This window comes from Haliotis cracherodii, unplaced genomic scaffold (genome assembly GCF_022045235.1).
Source record: "Haliotis cracherodii isolate W230 unplaced genomic scaffold, xgHalCrac1.p SCAF_2, whole genome shotgun sequence".
Taxonomy (NCBI): Eukaryota; Metazoa; Mollusca; class Gastropoda; order Lepetellida; family Haliotidae; genus Haliotis; species Haliotis cracherodii.
Window position 1 is genome coordinate 11,731,910 of NW_027266275.1, and position 20,633 is coordinate 11,752,542.

General features: G+C 40.8%; 1 protein-coding gene across 1 annotated transcript in view; it reads left to right on the forward strand.

Moving 5' to 3' along the window:
- Positions 1 to 20,330, forward strand: part of LOC139467444 (probable chitinase 10) — a 45,438-nt gene extending 25,108 nt beyond the window's left edge. The window contains exons 19-32 of the mRNA XM_071248999.1: positions 156 to 298; positions 1,126 to 1,202; positions 2,138 to 2,470; positions 3,163 to 3,343; positions 7,435 to 7,529; positions 9,894 to 10,086; positions 10,894 to 11,152; positions 11,500 to 11,624; positions 12,139 to 12,256; positions 12,732 to 12,917; positions 15,800 to 15,919; positions 17,614 to 17,750; positions 19,019 to 19,302; positions 20,023 to 20,330. Coding sequence (XP_071105100.1) covers positions 156 to 298; positions 1,126 to 1,202; positions 2,138 to 2,470; positions 3,163 to 3,343; positions 7,435 to 7,529; positions 9,894 to 10,086; positions 10,894 to 11,152; positions 11,500 to 11,624; positions 12,139 to 12,256; positions 12,732 to 12,917; positions 15,800 to 15,919; positions 17,614 to 17,750; positions 19,019 to 19,302; positions 20,023 to 20,198 — 2,427 coding nt within the window. The 3' untranslated portion in view covers positions 20,199 to 20,330. The remainder of the gene's footprint in view (positions 1 to 155; positions 299 to 1,125; positions 1,203 to 2,137; positions 2,471 to 3,162; positions 3,344 to 7,434; positions 7,530 to 9,893; positions 10,087 to 10,893; positions 11,153 to 11,499; positions 11,625 to 12,138; positions 12,257 to 12,731; positions 12,918 to 15,799; positions 15,920 to 17,613; positions 17,751 to 19,018; positions 19,303 to 20,022) is intronic.
- The last annotated feature ends 303 nt before the right edge of the window (positions 20,331 to 20,633 follow it).

Consider the following 20,633-nt stretch of genomic DNA (forward strand, 5'->3'; position numbering starts at 1 on the left):
CAGGAACATACGGTACATGTCAAAATATGTAATTGCATCGGACATCCTTTTGGTCACTGATGCGTCAAATTTGGAATGTACTCTACATGTCGACCTCAAAAACACCAGTACATAATTATTAAGTTTGATCGTTTCACGTATGTTCTGTTTCCTAGGTCCGCTATGTTAAGACTAATGGCTTCGGTGGTGTGATGATCTGGGCTATCGACCTTGATGACTTCAAGGGGACTGCTTGTGGAAAGGGTCCATACCCTCTCATGCACACCATCCACAACGAGTGCCAGGCATCTGGAGGATCGTATGTTATTATATTCATATAGTATTTAAAAGTGTCAGATTATGTGGCGTCCCAAACTTCCAAATTATTCATTCCTATTGTGTTTAAATGACCTATTTGTATCATACCCTGTGTGAAGAGGCCCAGGGAAAAATTTCACAGAAACAGAAATAAATTGCGTCGATATTCGTTCGCCTTTTGGTAGGAAACGAGACAACAACTATGGCGTATAGGCAAAACAGAAGGGATCGGGTGGTCAGACTCACTGACTTGATTGATGCATGTCATCGTATCCAAATTGCGTGGAACGATGCTCTTGTATCATTTACGGGATTGTCTGGTCCAGACACGATTTTTTACAGACCGCCGTCATATAGCTGGAATATTGCTGAGTGCGGCGTTAAACAACAAACACTCAAACAAACAACACAAAGCAGAGCGGATTGCGTCGGTATGCTGCGTTGGCGCGTCCCTTAACCATTCCAGAATTCACTAGTCGTGGTCCGAATGATAGACTTGGTCCCAGTACAATCCTTGCACTGTCAGAGCAATATCGTATTGTATCTGCGGCTATATGGTAAACGTTAAAGTGCTGATAGTCTTCGGGCTCTCGTGGAGTGTCGTGAATTAACAAAACTAACTGATCACTACTCTCTGTATCACATGGTACATTTGTAAAACCTACCAAAACAGCACTGCATCTTAACTCCCATAATTAAATCTTGACCACAACTGATTAATTATGTACAATGAGATACTTTAGAAGCTTTCCTCTGAAACCACCCAGGCAACAGTTGTCCGGAACAATGTAGAATGTACACAGTTAATGGAAGTGCTACATATTTCAGCCTGAACACACCTGCCCCACAGGCGACCACTGCCAGACCTCAACCAGGTGCTTCCACCCACAGACCCCAGGCCACAAGTAAGTTGTACACGCCAGTTACATCCGCCTATTGTTTGTTTGTTTGTTATTTAACGCCTCACTTAGCAATATTTCAGCTGTATGACGGCTCGCTGAAAATATTTGAGAGTACCCAGACAATCCATTGATTGATATTGTGAGCACTGATCCACTCCGTCGGGGTACGATGAGACTTTACAGAACAAGTCACTGAACCGGATCACGATCCATTAAGTTGCCTCGTTCGACCAGCATAGGATGCTGGGGACCTGTTCTGACCGGAATCACCACAGAGGTGACATCTACTAATTCCTCAACCCTCCGACCTCTTGTCGCCTGAGCAGATATCAATGTTATATACTTTATCTTACGTTAATATACGTGTTGATATGGAGGACAATTATATAACATAATTTAATCATTATAAATATTAATATTGCGCTTTGACAAACAGCTGCACTAATATACGGTTTTGTTATACTACATTTTATCATGTTACATTATAAATATTATATGATATTACTCTTTTGAAGACATTGATGTTTAAATAGCCAGAATTCTTACAATATCGGAGGTACACTACCATGCACTACAGAGTCACATTGTTATATTGAATACCTTCTGTCAAAGTCAACACTGACATATTAGCTCCGTGTTCTTTTCTAAACCAAAACTGTAGCAAATAAGAAACATCTGAGTTACGCATAAACTATTTGTCTTCTATACCTTTGAGCAGTAATTCTTCAAAGCGCTTGGGGCACGTTCGGGTAGCCTAGTGGTTAAAGCGTTCGCTCGTCAAACCGAAGATCCGTGTTCGATTCCCTTCATGGGTACAGTGTGTGAAGCCCATTACTGGTGTCCCCCCGCCTTGATATTTCTGAAATATTGCTAAAAGCGGCGTAAAACAATACTCACTCACGCGATGTTGTTACCTTCCAAACTTTTTTTTACATCAGCCTCCGGACACGGCAACATTGCCCACTCCCAAGACTTCGTCTGCGGCGGCAAAGCTGACGGCTTCTATGCCAGCCCCTATGACTGCCAGGAATACTACATCTGCGCTGGGCAGACAGCCTACAAAACAATGTGCGCGGAAGGACTTGTCTTCAACTCAAAGACCGGATTCTGTGACTGGCCGAGAAACTTCCACTGCACCATCGGCGGCAACACGTACACACCGGCGCCAACACACCCCGTACAGCACACCCACTGGCCATCCACCCCCAGGCCTGTGACCCAGAAGCCATACACTAACTCACCGACGCACACTCAGTCCCCTGGCAACGTCAGTAAGTGTTCACGGAGTGTTATTTGAGGAGAGCACGTGTGACGGTCTAATACTCCTTTTTTATTCAATTATGATATAAACCACGGGTGGGGGTTGTTTATCATACAATAATACACTATTATAAGATAAACAACGCCCACGAGTCGATTACTTGTTAAATGAGATATCAACACCATGTACCGCCTCCTAAAGGGTGTTGATAAAATGTACAAGCTTGAAAAATATTTACCCAAATTTTAACAATGAAGACACCCTAAATAGAATTTGACCTCGGAAATGTCCATTTTACGAACAGGTGAGTTAAGCTTGGTATTTCCCGCCTAGTCTCACAATCGTCACGTCGCTAATCTGTGCCTTTTTTCCTAATACCGAATGTCATATCTCTCCCACGTTTGGATGCAATCGTTCGACCACCTCGTCTATCTGGGTAGCCCAGTTACATCTATGGGGAAGATCTTACTAAGTTAGACACTTCCCTCTAAAAAATAACGTCGTTCAATATATGACGTCACCAAGTGGCCAGCGCATTTTCGAAGCTCCAGAAATGACGTCATGATATAACAACGTTTTACCGTGAATATCTCACATACTTGTGTGTCATCTTCAACAGCCGTAGTCTACATGTATTTTATCGTCGAAAGTATTAAATGGTTGACTTTCTGTGATATCAATTCGTGTCTTGACGCATTTCAGACATACACACCTTCTGTGCCAACCAAGACGATGGCGTACACGCCGACCCGAGCGACTGCAGATACTTCTTCGACTGTGCCAACCACAACACCTACAGGATCCCTTGTGCTCCAGGGACGGCCTTCAACCCCGCCATCAACAACTGTGACATGGTGGCAAATGTACCCAACTGTCACCATTGATAAACGGCACAACATTTGTGTCTGAAATAAAACAGTTTAGTGCTAAATAAATGCCAAATGTTTAACTCGTTTATTTCTGTCTTAAAGTGCCACTTGATATGTAATCAGTACCGATCATTGTTGATTGTACACTACTCGATGGCCCTTATCTGATTGTATACAACAGTAAGACAACGACGGTCTATGGCACGTGGACTGTTTCCAGAATAAGAGCATCACATTTGGGAAACGACTATGCCCACCCAGAAAGGTTACTTATCAACGTCATACATATTACATATTCCTCCATACATGCTACATATTCCTCCCTAAATGCTACATATTCCTTCATACATGCTACATATTCCTCCATACAAACTGGAGAGTAACTCCAAACAAGCTACATATTCCTCAATAAATGCTACATATTCCTCCCTAAATGCTACATATTCCTCCATACAAGCTACATGTTCCTCCATACATGCTACATATTCCTCCATACAAGCTACTTACTACTGCATACATGCTTCATATTCCTCCATGCATGCTACATATTCCTCCCTTTATGCTACATATTCCTCCATACAAGCTACATATTCCTCCGTACATGCTACATATTCCTCCCTTTATGCTACATATTCCTCCATACATGCTACCTATCCCTCCCTTTATGCTACATATTCCTCCATACATGCTACCTATTCCTCCATACATGCTACCTATTCCTCCCTTTATGCTACATATTCCTCCATACATGCTACATATTCTTCCCTTCGTGCTACATATTCCTCCATACATTATACATATTCCTCCATACATGCTACCTATTCCTCCATACATGCTACATATTCATTCCTTTATGCTAATGGCATATTTTCGTTCCGGGTTATTTATGATAATATGATGAGGGAGTGAGTGAGTATGGTATTACGTCGCTTTTAGCAGTATTCCAGCAATTTCACGGCAGGGGACATCAGAAATGGGTTTCACACATTGTACTCATGTCGGGAATCGAATCCGGGTCTTCGGCGTGACGAGGGAACGCTTTAACCACTAGGCTACCTGACCGCCCCGAAAATAGAAAGGAGATGACTCAGATATCTGTTTGGGTGATATTACTTATACACGCGCACGCACATACATACACAAACATGCACACACAAACACCAACACACACACAAGTACGCGCACACACACAAAATTATACGCTATCACATTCGCAACCCCTGATCAATTGCGTAGTTTGCAAATTTAAGTTTAGGTTGGAGACACAAATCACAAAATACGGCCTGCAAAACAAATAACTGAAGTTCAATGGCAAAGTGAAAGTGTCTCCTTGCCAGTGAAGTCGTATTGTGTCCCGACACGAATAAAGATCGTAAATACGCGGTAAACCAATTTCTCATAACAGCAAGTCGTGGCCCCGGTCTGATCCTAGACGCATCGGTTCCTCAATTCCAAAGACTACTCCGACTTGCGGTCCTCCCGCCCCGGGTACACAACTGTGTGGCGGGGGGCAGGATTCAAAACATTTAGGAATGCGTTCATTATACGCTTCTGAGATCCTAGACCCTGTTTCCATAGCTTAACTTGATGTTACATAATGACCTTCTGTATTTTGTCGCTTGAAATGTGTTTCTTGTTCTGAAATCGGATGAAATCATCAACTCCAATTTTGATTAACTTGTTATGTGAAACAGTCAATTCAGATTCGTGTGCACCAATCGAGAATTTGAGTAACCTTTCACTTGCTCACTCTTTACATCATAGACCGCCTCCCTGGTCCAGTGGATATAGCGTCTGCCCGGAAGGTCGGTGGTTCGAGCCCCAGCCGCGTCATACAAAAAGACGTTAACATATGGTACTTGTTGTTACCCTGCCTGGCGTTCGGCAACACGGACTGGTCGGATAGGAGTCAGTGTACTGTGTCTGAGTAGGGTATCCGAGTCAGTATACTTTGTCTGAATGGAGCATTCATGTTACACTGAGGCATGGTATCCCATGAGCGAGCACTAAATGGAATTTATAGAAACAACGTACGACCTCTTTGCAACATAGAATGTAGGTGGTGTACACCCTTAAGATGTTAAGCACATCCGTATACGATGTTTGTGTTAGTTCATTGTGCACTCCGCGCGGGATGAAGGCTAGACATGTGGACTGTTTGTAAGTGGATTTGTAGAGCTCAATACACTCAAGCATTTAATTTGACACAACTATCATGTTCTGTTTTCTAGCTCGCTGTGCTGAATGAACAACCGTGTCTTTGATGTACGGATGGGTAATTAACTGTCTAGAACTAGAACATTCAACTGTTTGTTATTCGTCGCTTTTTGTAACAGGTGCTCTTTGTACACACAGAGGTTATTCAAAATAAAGATATCTAAAAGCTTAGCTGATAAATAACCCGTACAGAAATAAGCAATGTGATACCAATACGTATGCTCACATAACTGATTCCTTTTCGCACAAATATGATAATACTTAGTTTGTATAAAAATTCTGTGACTGGCGGGTGCTACCGGTAGGACAGGACATGCTTACCCTTTTCTCGAACACCTTGTGTCATAACTGAGTTACAGTGGTCCAGTCATATAATGTTCACACCTATTTTGCCCCTTACGTCAAATGGAATATGTTTCGGCGGATAATCTAGACAGGTTATTCTCCTGCATTTACAATTTATATTATGCATGTTTGTTGTTTTCCGCTGCAGTCAACAATAATTGTTCGTAAATAATTCTATGTCACAATTGTTGATAAATAAATATATAAAAATAATGACGGCCATGTTAGAAACCTGATCTCCTAACCTACAAGGGATAATAAAACACGTGTTATCATTTTGAAAAGAATATTAAATGAATTGTCATGGCAAAGCATTCGAGTTGACGTAAAATGTTCTACCGTTTAACGTCAGTGAAAGGCCATTCGGCTGCCAAGTTGTATGGCTATATGCCGTGTTCTGTCAGCATCCTATTCCATAAGTCATCATTCGTTTGCTTCGCTGAGTACATGTGTAGCTGGATCAAACCCACAACGGAAGCAAGACAGGAACATGATTTCTTTACTACATAAAATGAAAAATGGAATATACTGGCCAGTTCCGAAAGGTGATAAGGTTGTCGTAACGAGGAAGATTCATTTTATAACAATGTAAGTTAGTTAATAAATCAGGTGATTTTCCGTTTCCAAATATCTTCAAAACTCTACAGTTAAATGGTGACATGGTGACGTGGTGACAAGCTTCACGTTGAATGACACACATGTGCAATGACTGCCCCTGCGACAATTCGGTATTCAATGTTATTCGAGATGAACCTAAAACTGTCCCCCAAAGGTCACCGTAGTTCACGGTCATCAGCGAAACGTGCACGTTGAGGATTAACAGGTAGTGACATGGTTGTGTTGGATGTTAATCCCAGCAATTACCTTTCTAACAATGCCTTGGATATTTAGTAGGCCTCTTCTGAATTCCGTGACCACATTAAAACAGACGCATGATGGAGGCGTCTTTTGTTGGGATGTGCTAGTTTACTGGATAAAGGCAATATAACCGTGTTTCCATGTCCATGCCATAAGCAGGTCATCGTTTAAAAATAAACGTAAATTAAAATATACTGAAATTAAAAATAACTACAAAAAATGTCAATCGTGTCGTCTGAATATATCAACCATCTGTGAAATACCTGACTGACCAAATGTCTCATTTGATGACATTCTGTCGGATGTTGACGGATGTATGCTGGTTAAACAAGTTTGACTTCGAATTAACAGCTGTTTGACGACAGACAGGACCATCAATGTCACACAATACCTTAAAATAAAGATACACTGAAGTATCACATTTTCGACCATGCGACGGTGTACTTGAACAAATACTCCACAACAACGTTTTCTTTGAGCATGCGCAGCACGTGAGGAAGGTGATTAAGCTGTGAACGGACAAATATTTGACGCTCCCTCCTCCAATTGAAAGTGAAAAGAGATGGTAAGATCCAACACGCACCCAGTTCCCTTCAGGTGATCAGGATCTTCTCTTAAGGAAAACAGAGGTGGGGAGAGAGCATACCCCAGAGGTACTCCAGTCTACGACGGGAGTCACTTGAAGCTTCTTCCGTGGAACAGTGATACCTTGTCTTTCAAAGATGTCGTGCATTGGATATCTAATCGCGGCTTCTTTGTTGGCGATCTGTGCGGAAGAAGGTGAGAACTTTAACTTGTATACAGTGAAACTCCGTTAATCCGGACTCGGAGCTGAGTATATGAATGATTATCCTTAAGAATGTCTACATGTTTACCATCTGGACTAACGGGGATGTTGACTGGCATAGTGTTTCACGTTTTCACCATAAGAACCAAGTTTAAGTTTGATCTAATTTGTAATGATTACCAGCGATCCGCACCAAAATGATGGTGATAGCTTCTTGCAACACGACTCATACACCTCTCAGTCAATGCATTTATCTTGGATATAATTCGTTAAAATCTAATAATTACGGGTCCTGATCGAGTTAGACCTGTTACATTTTAAGCGTATGTCAAAAGATTTCAAAATATCAAATACTGCTGATTTATAAAATGCTGCTGATACACTGACATGTATGAGGTGTAGAGATACGTACGGAGATGTGCGTCCCTTGGCCTGCGAGGAACCACTGAGCGTAGGTTCGAATCCTAGGTTTGACAAAACCATACCCATGATCGTGGGTTTCAAAAACGTGATCAATGTCTACAACCTTCGTCATTAGGGGTGTTTCTTTCACGTAAAGCTAGCGTGCCGTGTTGTAAAAATATAACGTTAACGCCAGAGAATAAACAGTCTCGATTAACATATTTCACTGGGCGTGAAAAGCAAAATACCGGTGAAAAGTATATGCATGGATCACTGAAAATCAGTGATGACACCAGGTGTTCGCGAAAAGGGTAAGCGTGTCCGGCTCTATCGGTAGCACCCGCCACTCAAATATTTGCATTAGAATAATATGTGTTTGTTGCCTGACTGAGCACAAATGTAGGCATGTCATGCGACGACGGAAAGTACCCAAACCATTTACGATAACAGTGAAATGAAGAGTCAAAATAGTGAAGCACTATTTTGCAATGATCAGCGTTACGCGTCTTTCGGAACAGAAAGATCATTTGTATCTATTGACCACAAATGACACGTTGATCCATCACACTGCAATCACAAGTGGCCTATGCCGCTCGTCTTGGCTTAACAAGTACTACAAATACGAAGGTCGTGACATTCCGTGATCACACATGCCAGATATACATTGAATGCATCACTAGTGTCTCAAGCACGCTATATTCAAACAGTTCCAGCATTTGACATTTCATGCAGAACCAGTGTGTGTAGCTACATCGTCCCACACAGAGCCAAACATCAATAGAAACGTGTTTTAATGTTGGGCTACGTTGAGATACACATGAAAGCCACTGTTAGTTCACGCCGTGTTGCAATACTTTAAATTTGAAAAAAAACGTGAAATCTACTGAACAGAAGGTTAAGAAACATGACTTTCAAAGGAATATTTGTATTAAACTGTATGCTCATTCTTTACAACAGAATAACATGCCCACAAACATTCATGATGCTTAACTTTTTCTGTTTGGGATATACAGGTGATATTTTTTAATATAGTAGTGTTTCAGCGAGTTTACTTTCCCTGAGTTTAAAACAAAAGCGCAAACGGGGATCCTTGGTCAGTATAGGTCACCAGTACCCCTGACTAAAGAGGGTCTGATGGTTGCAATGTGTGACTTAGCTGATTGTGTGTCTTCATGTGACGACAAAGTGGACCTCATGCAGTTAATCACTGGGTTACCTGGCCCAAATTACAGGTACAGTTCCTCGCAGTATATCTGAAAAATATATATTGCGTAAACCAGCATTCACCTAATTGAAAATAAGGATATCAACCTTTCCTGTAAACCGATATTTGTTTTACTACCATTATTTTACATAAACCTCTTCCAGCGTCACTGTTTTACGCGCTGTGTATCACGTTAACATTATTTATATTTTTTAGATTTATTGGTATAAATTTGGGAGGGAACTACCAACTGCCATTAACTTATTACACTTTGAATTGCAGACATTCTAGCCTCAGCTGTAACTTGTGTTTCGGACTATGTGGGGCAACCTTTGCTCCACTCGTTATCCTTGTCTTTAATCCCAGCAAATAGATAATGTACCGGAGATCAGATCAGTGTCTGAGTTAGTAGAGATCACTGGTTCAGACAGACCAAGGATCATAATCGGGGAGAAAGTCAGTTCCGAAGCGATGACCAGCTGATCCTGACATGACAAATGGACTGTACGGAGCTTCACGAAGCACTCGTACACACAAATAGCTGAACAAACTTGAGTCGCTATCATAACAGATTTATATCATTTCGGTCAGAGGGCTAGCCTAATGGTTAAGGCGTTCGGTCGTCATGCCAGAGACCCGAGTTTAATTCTCCGCATGGGTAAACTGAGTGAAGCTCATTTCCAGGAATGATGTTGCTTGAATATTGCTTAAAGCGGCGTAAGACTAAACTGACTGACTCACTCCATTTCAGTGCTCGCGCAGAACTTCAACGTGGTTTGCTACTACACCAACTGGTCCCAATACAGGAGGGGGACGGGGAAGTTCTTCCCCGACGACATTGACCCCTTCCTGTGCACCCACATCATCTACGCCTTCGCCAAACTGCAGGGCAACATCATCATCCCGACTGAGTGGAATGACGATACTGAGTTCCCACCGGGCTTGTACGTTTTCACAAAGCAAAGGATGTTCAATATGTTCATTGGTGTCTTATCGTTTGTTATACACATTGCTGGTAGTTCTTAAGTGCGAAAGATTACTTTTGCATTTTCTGTCAATCCCACTCTCGAAGACCAGTAGAGATATCCTCTCCTCACACCGTAACGGAAACGTCACGCCATCAACTGGTTCATGACTGTGCGTCACCTATAAATAAAAAGACCGATTAATCGATTAATCTATTTTAGCAGACAACTGTATTAGTTGGTGACAAGTGTCATACATGTATGTTCAGGATGTATTGTCCTATATAAAACACAATCCAAAACAATGGAATAGTTTTAAAAAAGAAATCTCATCTTCCTTCTTTTACCAGCATCTGGGCCGCATGATTTGATGCACATTCATATTTCATATTTAGTAATGAATGCCTTGTGTAAATTGATTTTCTGTCTCTATGAGTACAATGAATTAACTGTTTCAAATTTGATATATCAATAGACGCGAATTGATATACTGTATATATTTCTAATGGTGATGATGAATGGTCAGATGAATCAGTTCTCATTGTATTAGAAGGCTAAACTCAAATTAAATCGATCATGGGTTATTCTGTGTTCCTAACCAACACACACGAGCAAGCTTAAAGTACGTCTCATTAGCTAAACTCAAACATTGCAAGTACATGTTGTTGATGTCATAAAAGGGGTATAAATGATTAGGTTTCATAATAAAGAGAACATTGAATCCATGAGACAAAAAAGGACCTGTGCATATTCAGCATAAACCTCTGTTTCGTCTTTCCGTTCCAGATACGGCAGGATGATGACTCTAAAAAGACGGAACCCAAACCTGAAGATCCTGCTTGCTGTGGGAGGATGGACCATGGGAACGAGAACCTTCTCAGAAATGGCTTCCACAAGCGCCAACAGGGAGGAGTTTGTATCTGCAAGTATCAACTTCCTCCGAGCCAGAGACTTTGACGGCCTTGACCTTGACTGGGAATACCCCGGATGGGAACCACGTGGAAGCCCGAAGGAGGACAAGGATCGATTTACGTTATTGTGTCGGGTAAGAGATGATCCACAGATACATAATGTTTCAAATACCATTATAATGACACACAATGAAAAAGAATAATGAACTTTACCTCGAAGGACAAGAAAAATATTTTATTAGGAAATATTTACTCGCATGACAAAGAATGATGACTGTGACCAAAAAGCATTGTTGTGTTTAATTATCTCATGTCTTATTACACAGACCAGCTAAATTTGATTGTTGTGGCCAATTTGTCAAATATTACAAAAGCTCAAAAGCGTTTTTACAGTGGTTCAGTTTATATGACGCGGAAACTGGATTAACGTGTGCAGATGTTGATTTTTGTAAAGGCTGATGGTCGCCATGCTTCTTCCTAGGATCTGAGACAAGGGTTTGAAGCCGAGGCGCGCAGGTCTGGTCAGTCCCGTCTCCTTCTGACGGCAGCCGTAGCAGCAAGTCCCGCCATAGTGGATGCTGGATATGATGTGCCCCAAATATCTAAGTGAGTGACAGAGTTTGGTTAACACCGCTTATGGCAGTGGTTCGGTTATACCAGCTTGATGTGAGGGGATGCGTTAGAGTGAAGCACGTTGTATGATTAGATGAGGTTTTACACAACTTTAAGTAATATTTCAGCCATAGAACGACGAGGACACCAATAATTGGCTTCACACATGTACCCACGAGGAGAATCGAACCCGAGTTCTTGGTGGTGAATGCTTGAACCGTTAGTCTACCCAACTGCCACTTATATTAAAGAAAACATATCTCTAAGAAACAGCATCAACGAAATGACACCCTATCAAAATACGAAACACGACTTACCCCGTTGTAACACCACATTGTGTAATATTTATTCAAGATTGTTCATGACACTGACAATGATATGTGGATAAATGAATGGAAGTTACCCTTCTAAATCATGTGACAAAGAAACTGTGCGGAATTTACAAGAAGCTTGTAAAGTAAGTTTTCAATGTTTTCGTGAAACAATACAAAAAACAAAATAATTTCAGCTACTTGGACATCATAAACATCATGTCCTACGACTTCCACGGCGCCTGGGACTCCGTTACTGGCCACAACAGCCCTCTTTACGCCGACCCCAGTGACGGTTCGCCTAAACTGAACGTGGTGCGTTATCAATCAGTAGTATTGTGACTACAGTCGTTGTGTCGCCTGTGCCAATATTTCTCTGCTGGGATATTAGAGTTACCAGTCTCTGGAGTTTCATGTGCAAAAATTCAATTCACATATGGAATGTCATTGATTTCGAACCAGAATTGCTGCAATATTGCTGATGCGACGTTAAATATTAACTCACCCACTCACTCTGGGTGAGTAGAAGGAATGGATGGTTGAAGGTTTCTTTCGAGAGAAACATAAACACGTTAAAATCTAACCAAGAATTTAAATGTATACTTCTTTGGTATACCTTCCTTGGTTTTGCCGACCACAGTTATATTACACATCCAATATAAACAAATAGTGTAAAACTTTTCAATTAACAATGTACTTTTGGCCCATATCTTTTCTTTTTATCCTTGGTCAAAATATTTTAGGAAAGAAATCTCTGAAAGGATTTATCTCCAATTATTGTCTTTTACAGGACTATACCGCAAATTATTGGTACATAAAGGGTGCCCCTAAGTCGAAGATCGCCGTTGGCACCCCAATGTATGGACGGTCCTTCACACTGGCAAATTCCCGGAACACTGGCATAGGTGCCGCCGTGAGGGGAGGGGGAACAGCTGGACCCTTCTCCGGGGAGAAGGGTATCCTTCTCTTCTACGAGGTATGGTAAAGTTATGAGTGGTTTTCAGATCGATAACTGATCCGAGGGACCAGTGAATTTCCTTTTATTTTATTATTAAGATTAACATTACTATAACTCAACTGAATGGGCTCCAATAATGAATTTACGCAATTAGAATTGATTTGTACCCATGATTCTTTGGCGTGACGAACGAACACTTTAACAACTAAGATATCCATCATCTTCCGGAGGCAAGAGCATCTCTAGCCTTTTCTTATCAAAGTCTTGTTTCTACCCTTGCCACATCAAGCCCACTTTCTTGTGCTGAATATGACTGGACTATCGCACATATCGATAGTCCAATCAGAGAACGTTTCACAAAATCAACATTCACGACTGGTACACCTTCGCATGAAAGTAATTGTCTTTGTTGACACGAAAGTTGTTTCATCTTTTAACACACACACACACACGCACGCACGCACACACGCACGCACGCACGCACGCACACACACACACACACGCACACACACACACATGCAAACACGCACACGCACGCACACACACACCCGCAACGATTGCCTATGTTCTTTTGTCAGGGATGAAATCTGATCGACTAGGTCGTCGCCATCTTTGTGAAGCTATAAGAGATGGCGAACAGCGATCTGATTGGATATCGCGTTTTCATTACAAGTTACACAACTTGTTGATCTACGCGAGGTGGCGCCAAGGTCGAGCCAAGAAAAATGGCCTTGATGTGGCAAGGGTAGAAAGTTGACGTTGATATAGGCTAGTGGACACGCTTGCCCCGGGAAGATATAACATATCCCACTAACATCATCTCAAAACAATTCATCATTATCATCATCTCGGTGTATGCTTATGACCAGGATACTTCGTGCTCACGGCAGACTCCGTACCTGCAGTAAAGGCTGATATGAAAACACCGGATATCTCGCACTACTGATAATTCGATGATATACTTCTCGAAAGAACAACCGATTCTCTAATATTTCTATAATTATTCTTTCTGTCCTTACTTGTACAATGTGTTATATAAATGTATTTTGCAATATATTTTTTACCATTTTAGTTAATAGTTTGCACGTATGACACCTTGTGTCTCGTATACGAAGGCCTTAATGGCCGGATATTGCAAAACATTTTCATCATGTGCAATCATTGTATGCAATATGTGACATTCAAATAAAATAATAATCTTCTTCTATCTCCAAGATTGGAGTTTGAGATTTAGTGTATGTGTCATTCAATCATTTTATAAATATTATGATGACGCACCATTCTTTTGGGTTAGATTTTGTTCCTTCAGATCCATTATCCTTTCTGATATATTGGAAATAGAACCAAACCAAATCACCATGCAATGTTACTGAGACTATCAAGGTGTTTCCGCACCCCAGGATTAGACCAATGGTAATACCAGGCTGCTTAAGTTACGTTAGCCGATGTTAACCGCCGAAAACGGTCAGCGTGGATAGTCACGAAACAAGTATATATTTGTACCTGTCTTACCTGTCTATGGGCGGGTGCTCCACCTGACCTCGATGTTTATAGACACCTGGCCGTGTACCTGGCGGCAGGCTGCTAACATCAAAGGTGGACAGGTTGAAACTAGTTAGTAATCTTCTCGCGAACACCATTCTGCCCCTCTCTCGGGGGTAGAGAATTCCTTCTATAACCCTACCTAATGGCAGCTAGTGTTTATATCCCAGGGAGCGTATGTAAGACCACGTTATTCAACGTATATTTATCTCTGCCACGTTTTTTATCGTAGAATATATGTTGTTTAATGTCAATAATCGCCAAAAACTGAAGGGATGATGTAAATCCTGCCGGGGTCCATGCAGGTAGCAACAGTACTGTAAGCCCCCTTGATCCCTAGTAGGATGATCTACCTTCAGTTACTGGTGATCTGTAGCCCTTTGTTATATTTTTCGTTGATTATAATATGATTATTATCAAATAAGTTCTCGCTGCGGTATGGCTGAAATATTGCCAATGTGACTTCACTCACTTATGAATGTTTATGGTAGATACTCACTCACTTGTTATACGAAAGCATATTTATTTTTTTCGCGCTGTCCACCACATTTAATCCGCTCGTTATCTATATGCATCTATTCTGTATATCTATGTTTTATTACGCACATACATTTCACTGATATTGACACATCTATTTATCAGCAGTTTTTATTCATAATGATTCTTTTTTTTAATGTGTAATACATATTTCATGTATCTATAAATTACTGATTTCTTCACCTTTTCTAGCTTTACACTGTTTGTTGCGCATTTGATGTGGAGGTCTAGACCTTGTAATTTGGGCCTTAATTGGAACTGTATGATTGTTATGTACGTTATACAATTTGAGACAGCGTATGAATAAAGTTGATGGGATTGCCCATTTCACGAGTTTAGGGGGCGGTCGGGTAGCCTAGTGGTTAAAGCGTTTTCTCGTCACGCCGAAGACGCAGGTTCGATTCCCGACATGGGTACAATGTATGAAGCCCATTTCTGGTGTCCCCCGCCGTGATATTGCTGGAATATTGCTAGAAGTGGCGTAAAACCATACACACTCACTCTCGAGCTTAGTTCTCGTTTAATGGCAAATGTCTTCAAGAAGTCTCTTGCTACTTGATATTGGAGATGAGAAACACGTGAAAATATGAATGGCCAAGCACGTCATCTTATAACTCTATCTGGTAATCTCTTTCAACAGCTGACTCAACGTCATTTGATAAATTAAATCATAAACCCGGCTATTTCAGTATTCATGTCATTGAGTGGTATAACCCTATTGCTGTAACTACGGTACGAGAACACGTTCTAATGCCGGTTACACATTCAGTTGCAGTATGATTCAGCAAGGAGAGGTGCTAACTCCGCTATTTTTATTCCAGGTTTGCTCCGGGGTGCTCGACAGGTACACACTGTCGTATTCAAACGCGTCCCGGGTGCCTTACGCCTACAGCGGGGATCAATGGGTGGGCTACGACGACAAGACCAGCATCGCTGAAAAGGTAAAGGGAGATAACTCGGGTTGCGTTAAACGGTGATTTCGCGTATTGCCTACCGTGCACCTTGCCTTCAGGGCTGTCAAAACCGCTTCTATGTCCGGTGAATACGGCTGCCAAACCTTCAACGTTTCGATGTAGCGAATCAGTCCACCGTGTTGATTTCAAATTTGAAAATATATTGACATTGGGTGAATATTCTAAAAGAGGTATGTTGGTATACTTTTGACAATTAACGCAAAACTGATACTTCTTGTCATCAAATAGGGAGTATAATTTGTACAAATTTGTATAAATTTTATTTATACCAGGTTTTAACATTTACGTTTAACATATTGACCCCATCTTGTTCAGATGTCCAAATGTCAACAGACACTGATCAATGTACTAACCTCGAAGAATGTTGACCATATCCACTCTCCAGCTTCGTTTCTCAAACAAGTGTTCCTTTTATATTCCTTTTCATGGTTTAATATTTCTTGCAAATATTTTCACGTTACAATTTTTTCTGTCGATACAGTTGCATTGGGGGACATTAGACCTTTGTTCTTGAATAAAATATATGTATGTACATTATATGCACATATTTTAATTTTTACAAGATAGAGATAGGACCTTTCTTTATCTTTGAATTTTCGAACGCACATAGCACAATTTATTCATTTCCTATATTTTTTCACTTCCTATATTGTCAACTGGTAGTTTGAGTTGCGAACATCTTTTCTAATTTTAGTTCATTTTATATGATTTTAGATAATGGCAAATGCCATTATATTTCGTAGAGCTTTCCCAGTGTCAAGTCAATGTTTTTAAACAGACAACTTTGAGCCAAGATTCAGGATGATCATTAGTTTCTAGTAAGATACGACTAACACTCGCAAGGTTTTGATGTAGCCATGGTAACGAAGCACAAAGACGAATGACAACCAATCATTTAGCAGGTTATATGTTAGTGTTGATGAGTATTTTGAGTCTTCTTGTCTAAAAAGGTGACTATTTCATCATAACCTCCATATTACTTCATGCAATATAAGATGCTCATATTGGAAAATATTATATAATTTATATATTTTATTAATAATATTAATTGTCTTTGTGATATATCCGATACAACGCTTACAATTTTCATCAGCACTTGTAAACGCCCTTTGGTTTTTAATTGAGTAATATTTATGTGTGTTCAAGCGAGTATATTTCGAAGCAGTTTGGAGCACCCGAATAACACGATGATAAAGATGTTGGAGGCTTCACAAAGTGTACTTGTGTGAGGATTTAAAGCATTCGACAGAATAAACGATCTGTAGTTGTTGGATGAGGCACAGCTAAAATAGTTTGCAATAAGAACACTAATCATCCCTTGAAATATGTTGAAATTATTTTTTTATTCCTTAAAATATATTGAAATTATTTTTTTCATTCCTTGAAGTATATTGAAATTATTTCTCACAAAACATTAATTGTACAAGAAAGTCGTTGTGATGAACATTGTTCCTTTTAACATTTATTGTTTACTACTTAGTTGTAGCTATTTTGATAGAACTGCCATCTGCACGTGCATATCGTGTATTTCAGTCGAATTGGGGACAAATGTTTATATTGGTGTGTATATTATTTCGACACTCCCTCAGATGCTCTAAGTTGTCCTTGAGAATATACTCTGTGCTCAGAACGACCAACTACACGTGCATGACGTGTTTCAGATGAACTGGCTGATGGCGCAGGGTTATGGCGGCGGGATGGTGTGGGCTGTGGACCAGGATGACTTTAACGGGGACTCGTGTGGTGAAAAATACCCTCTCATGAACATCATCAAGAGTTGTCTCCTCGACGGAAACGGGTACGTTCGATACAAATCTTCATCTCGGAAATAAGATATTAATGGAAGACAGATATTAACGGAAACATTTGTTAGAAACAGATAAACATGACTCTTTGAAAAAGGTAGAAATCACACACATTTACTTACATGTATTAACATTATACTCAGCGACACAGTGGCATAAATCATTATCAAACACCGCAGTGATCATGATTCTGAGATATTGCAGTGTGGTTTCAGTGAGCAAAGGTAGCAGTTAAAAAGTGTATGTCGGATAGCAATCTTAATTCCTCAAATTTGCGGATAAAGGGATTAACAGGTAAATAAACCTTTTCCATTCGATAACCATCAACACTTTTGGGACATTAAGTTAAGTCAACACACAACAAACTAATGGTCACACTTGCCTCCTGACAGTAAACATCTTCTCAGTGGGTATTGTAACGAGTTAAGTGAAAAAAAACAGGCAAAGTAAAAGTACGAAATTGAAATCTGCCGCACCACAAGCTTAACACGTCATTGCGAAGTCATATTCGTTTGACAAGAGACTATAATTGAGGTTTCACCATTTTCAGAAGTATCTCCTCCTTAAGTCGGAGTTCAGAGTTGCCTCCCTTCGCGGCCAGGATCCACTGATTGTAGGTTCTTATCCAATAGGCCCCGTAATCTGGGGCTTTCCTGTCACCTTGAACTGACATGCTGCAATATAACGGAAATACAGTTCAATGTTAAACCCAACTTACACACACACACACACACACACACACACACACACACACACACACACACACACACACACTCACACACACTCACTCTCTCTCACACACTAACTCACTCTCTCACTGGGGGCACGGGTGGCCCAGTCGTCTAAGGCGCCGCGATTCGCTGTGCAGAGTTGCGTCCAAAATGCACGCCAGAAACCTATGATTGTGGGTTCGAATCCCGATTCGCCCTGATTATGTTTCTAGGTTTGTCAGCACCATACCCGTTCCCGATGGTAAACGTCTGAGACCTGCATCACTTCGGGCTTCCTCCCACATTAAGCTGACACGCCGTGATATGACTGGAATACTGTTAAAAGCGGCGTTTCTCACTCACTCACACACGCGACCAATAAATTCTTATTATGTCAGTGATTAATCTCGAAAATCTTCAAAAGTATATTTTAGGCAACAAAATTAAAACGATGACCATGCTCGGAAACAACATGTTTAATGCACTTAGGATTAAATTGTGATAATATTTGTCGCTGTGGACGGATAGGAAACATCCTTTTCTGCTTTCAGAGGATCCTCATGTTCTGCAAATATCCCACCAACAAGACCACCCATCACCCGTAGACCAACCACTCGTAGACCAACAACCCGTAGACCAACAACCCGAAGACCAACAACCCGAAGACCAACAACCCGTAGACCAACCACTCGTAGACCCACCACTCGTAGACCAACAACCCGAAGACCAACCACCCGTAGACCAACAACCCGAAGACCAACCACCCGTACACCAACAACACGAAGACCAACCACTCGTAGACCGACAACACGAAGACCCACGCCACCTGTCGGTGGTTAGTATATCGATATATTTCTAGTCTGAAACAAATCTTGTGCATGAATATATTTTATCACCATGTATTATTCGTGTAAAAACGTACTTCTCTCTTTCTACGGGAGCGGGGTTCGGGTGGCCCAGTTGTCTAAAGCGCCGCAATTCGCTTTGCAGAGTTGTGTCCCTTGGGCACACCAGAAACCTATGATTGTTGGTTTGAACCCCGGTTCGCCACGATTATGTTTCTAAGATTGTCAGCACCAAATCATTGATTTCTAAGACTTACATCGCTTCGGGCTCTTCTCACATACAAGATAACATGCCGTTACATAACTGGAATACGGTTTAAAGAGGCGTTAAGCCCAACTCAACCACTCACACTTCCTATAGAAGAAATGAACGCAAATTGTTGTGCATTCAATGATCATTATTTACACAGCTAGCATATTTTGAACTCATTTTAATTTTCGCATGCGACAGTATAGAACCACGGACGTGATAGAACATACTCGAAAACTTATTACAAAATTTTCTTAAATACTATTTGTTTCAAAATGTGCTTCCTAAATCCGTAATTTTCATTTGCAAGGACAAATAATTCATCTTTATTGTCGTCCTCCCTATCAATTAGAAATATATCGGGGGTCAAATTTCAAAAGTAGTGATTCTGGTAGCACCTCAACCAAATGGTTTTGTCAAGTTGATCTGCCAATCAATAGTTCTTCGTCGTCTGTTTCAGGTAATGTCTGCGCGGGCCGCATCGTGGCGTGGGTGCCTGACCCCGTCCAGTGCACGGCCTACCACATCTGTGTATTCGGCAAGGACTACCGCTTCGACTGTCCCCCGGGGACTGGCTACAACGCTACCGAGAGACTGTGTGACTTTATTGGGCAGGTTTCAACGTGTAGATTTTAAACATGTTGAGCCCGTCATAGACACGGAGTGCCATTTGTGTATACATTGTAAGAGAATATTATGACCGCATGAAAAGATCAGCGGTTTCATTGACTGCCGTTTTATATAATACAAACGTCAACATTTTGTAAGGCTTTTGAATCATATTCTCAATTGATAATTATTTGCACTTCATAAACTTTTCGATGTTACAATTTTCGAATAAAAATATAAAATGTTGTTTTGTTTTCTTCATTTCAGTGTTAACATATTAATTATTGTGACGTTTATACTAGACAGGATAACATACTTGTTTATCTAGACGAACATCTAGTCTCTGAAATTAACATGTTTTACAGATTTGTGTGTGTGAGATGAGAGACATTCTTCAGTTTCAGAAACTGCAGTAATCTAGACTTGCCAAATATTATAGATTTGCATTGGCTAAATTTGTTT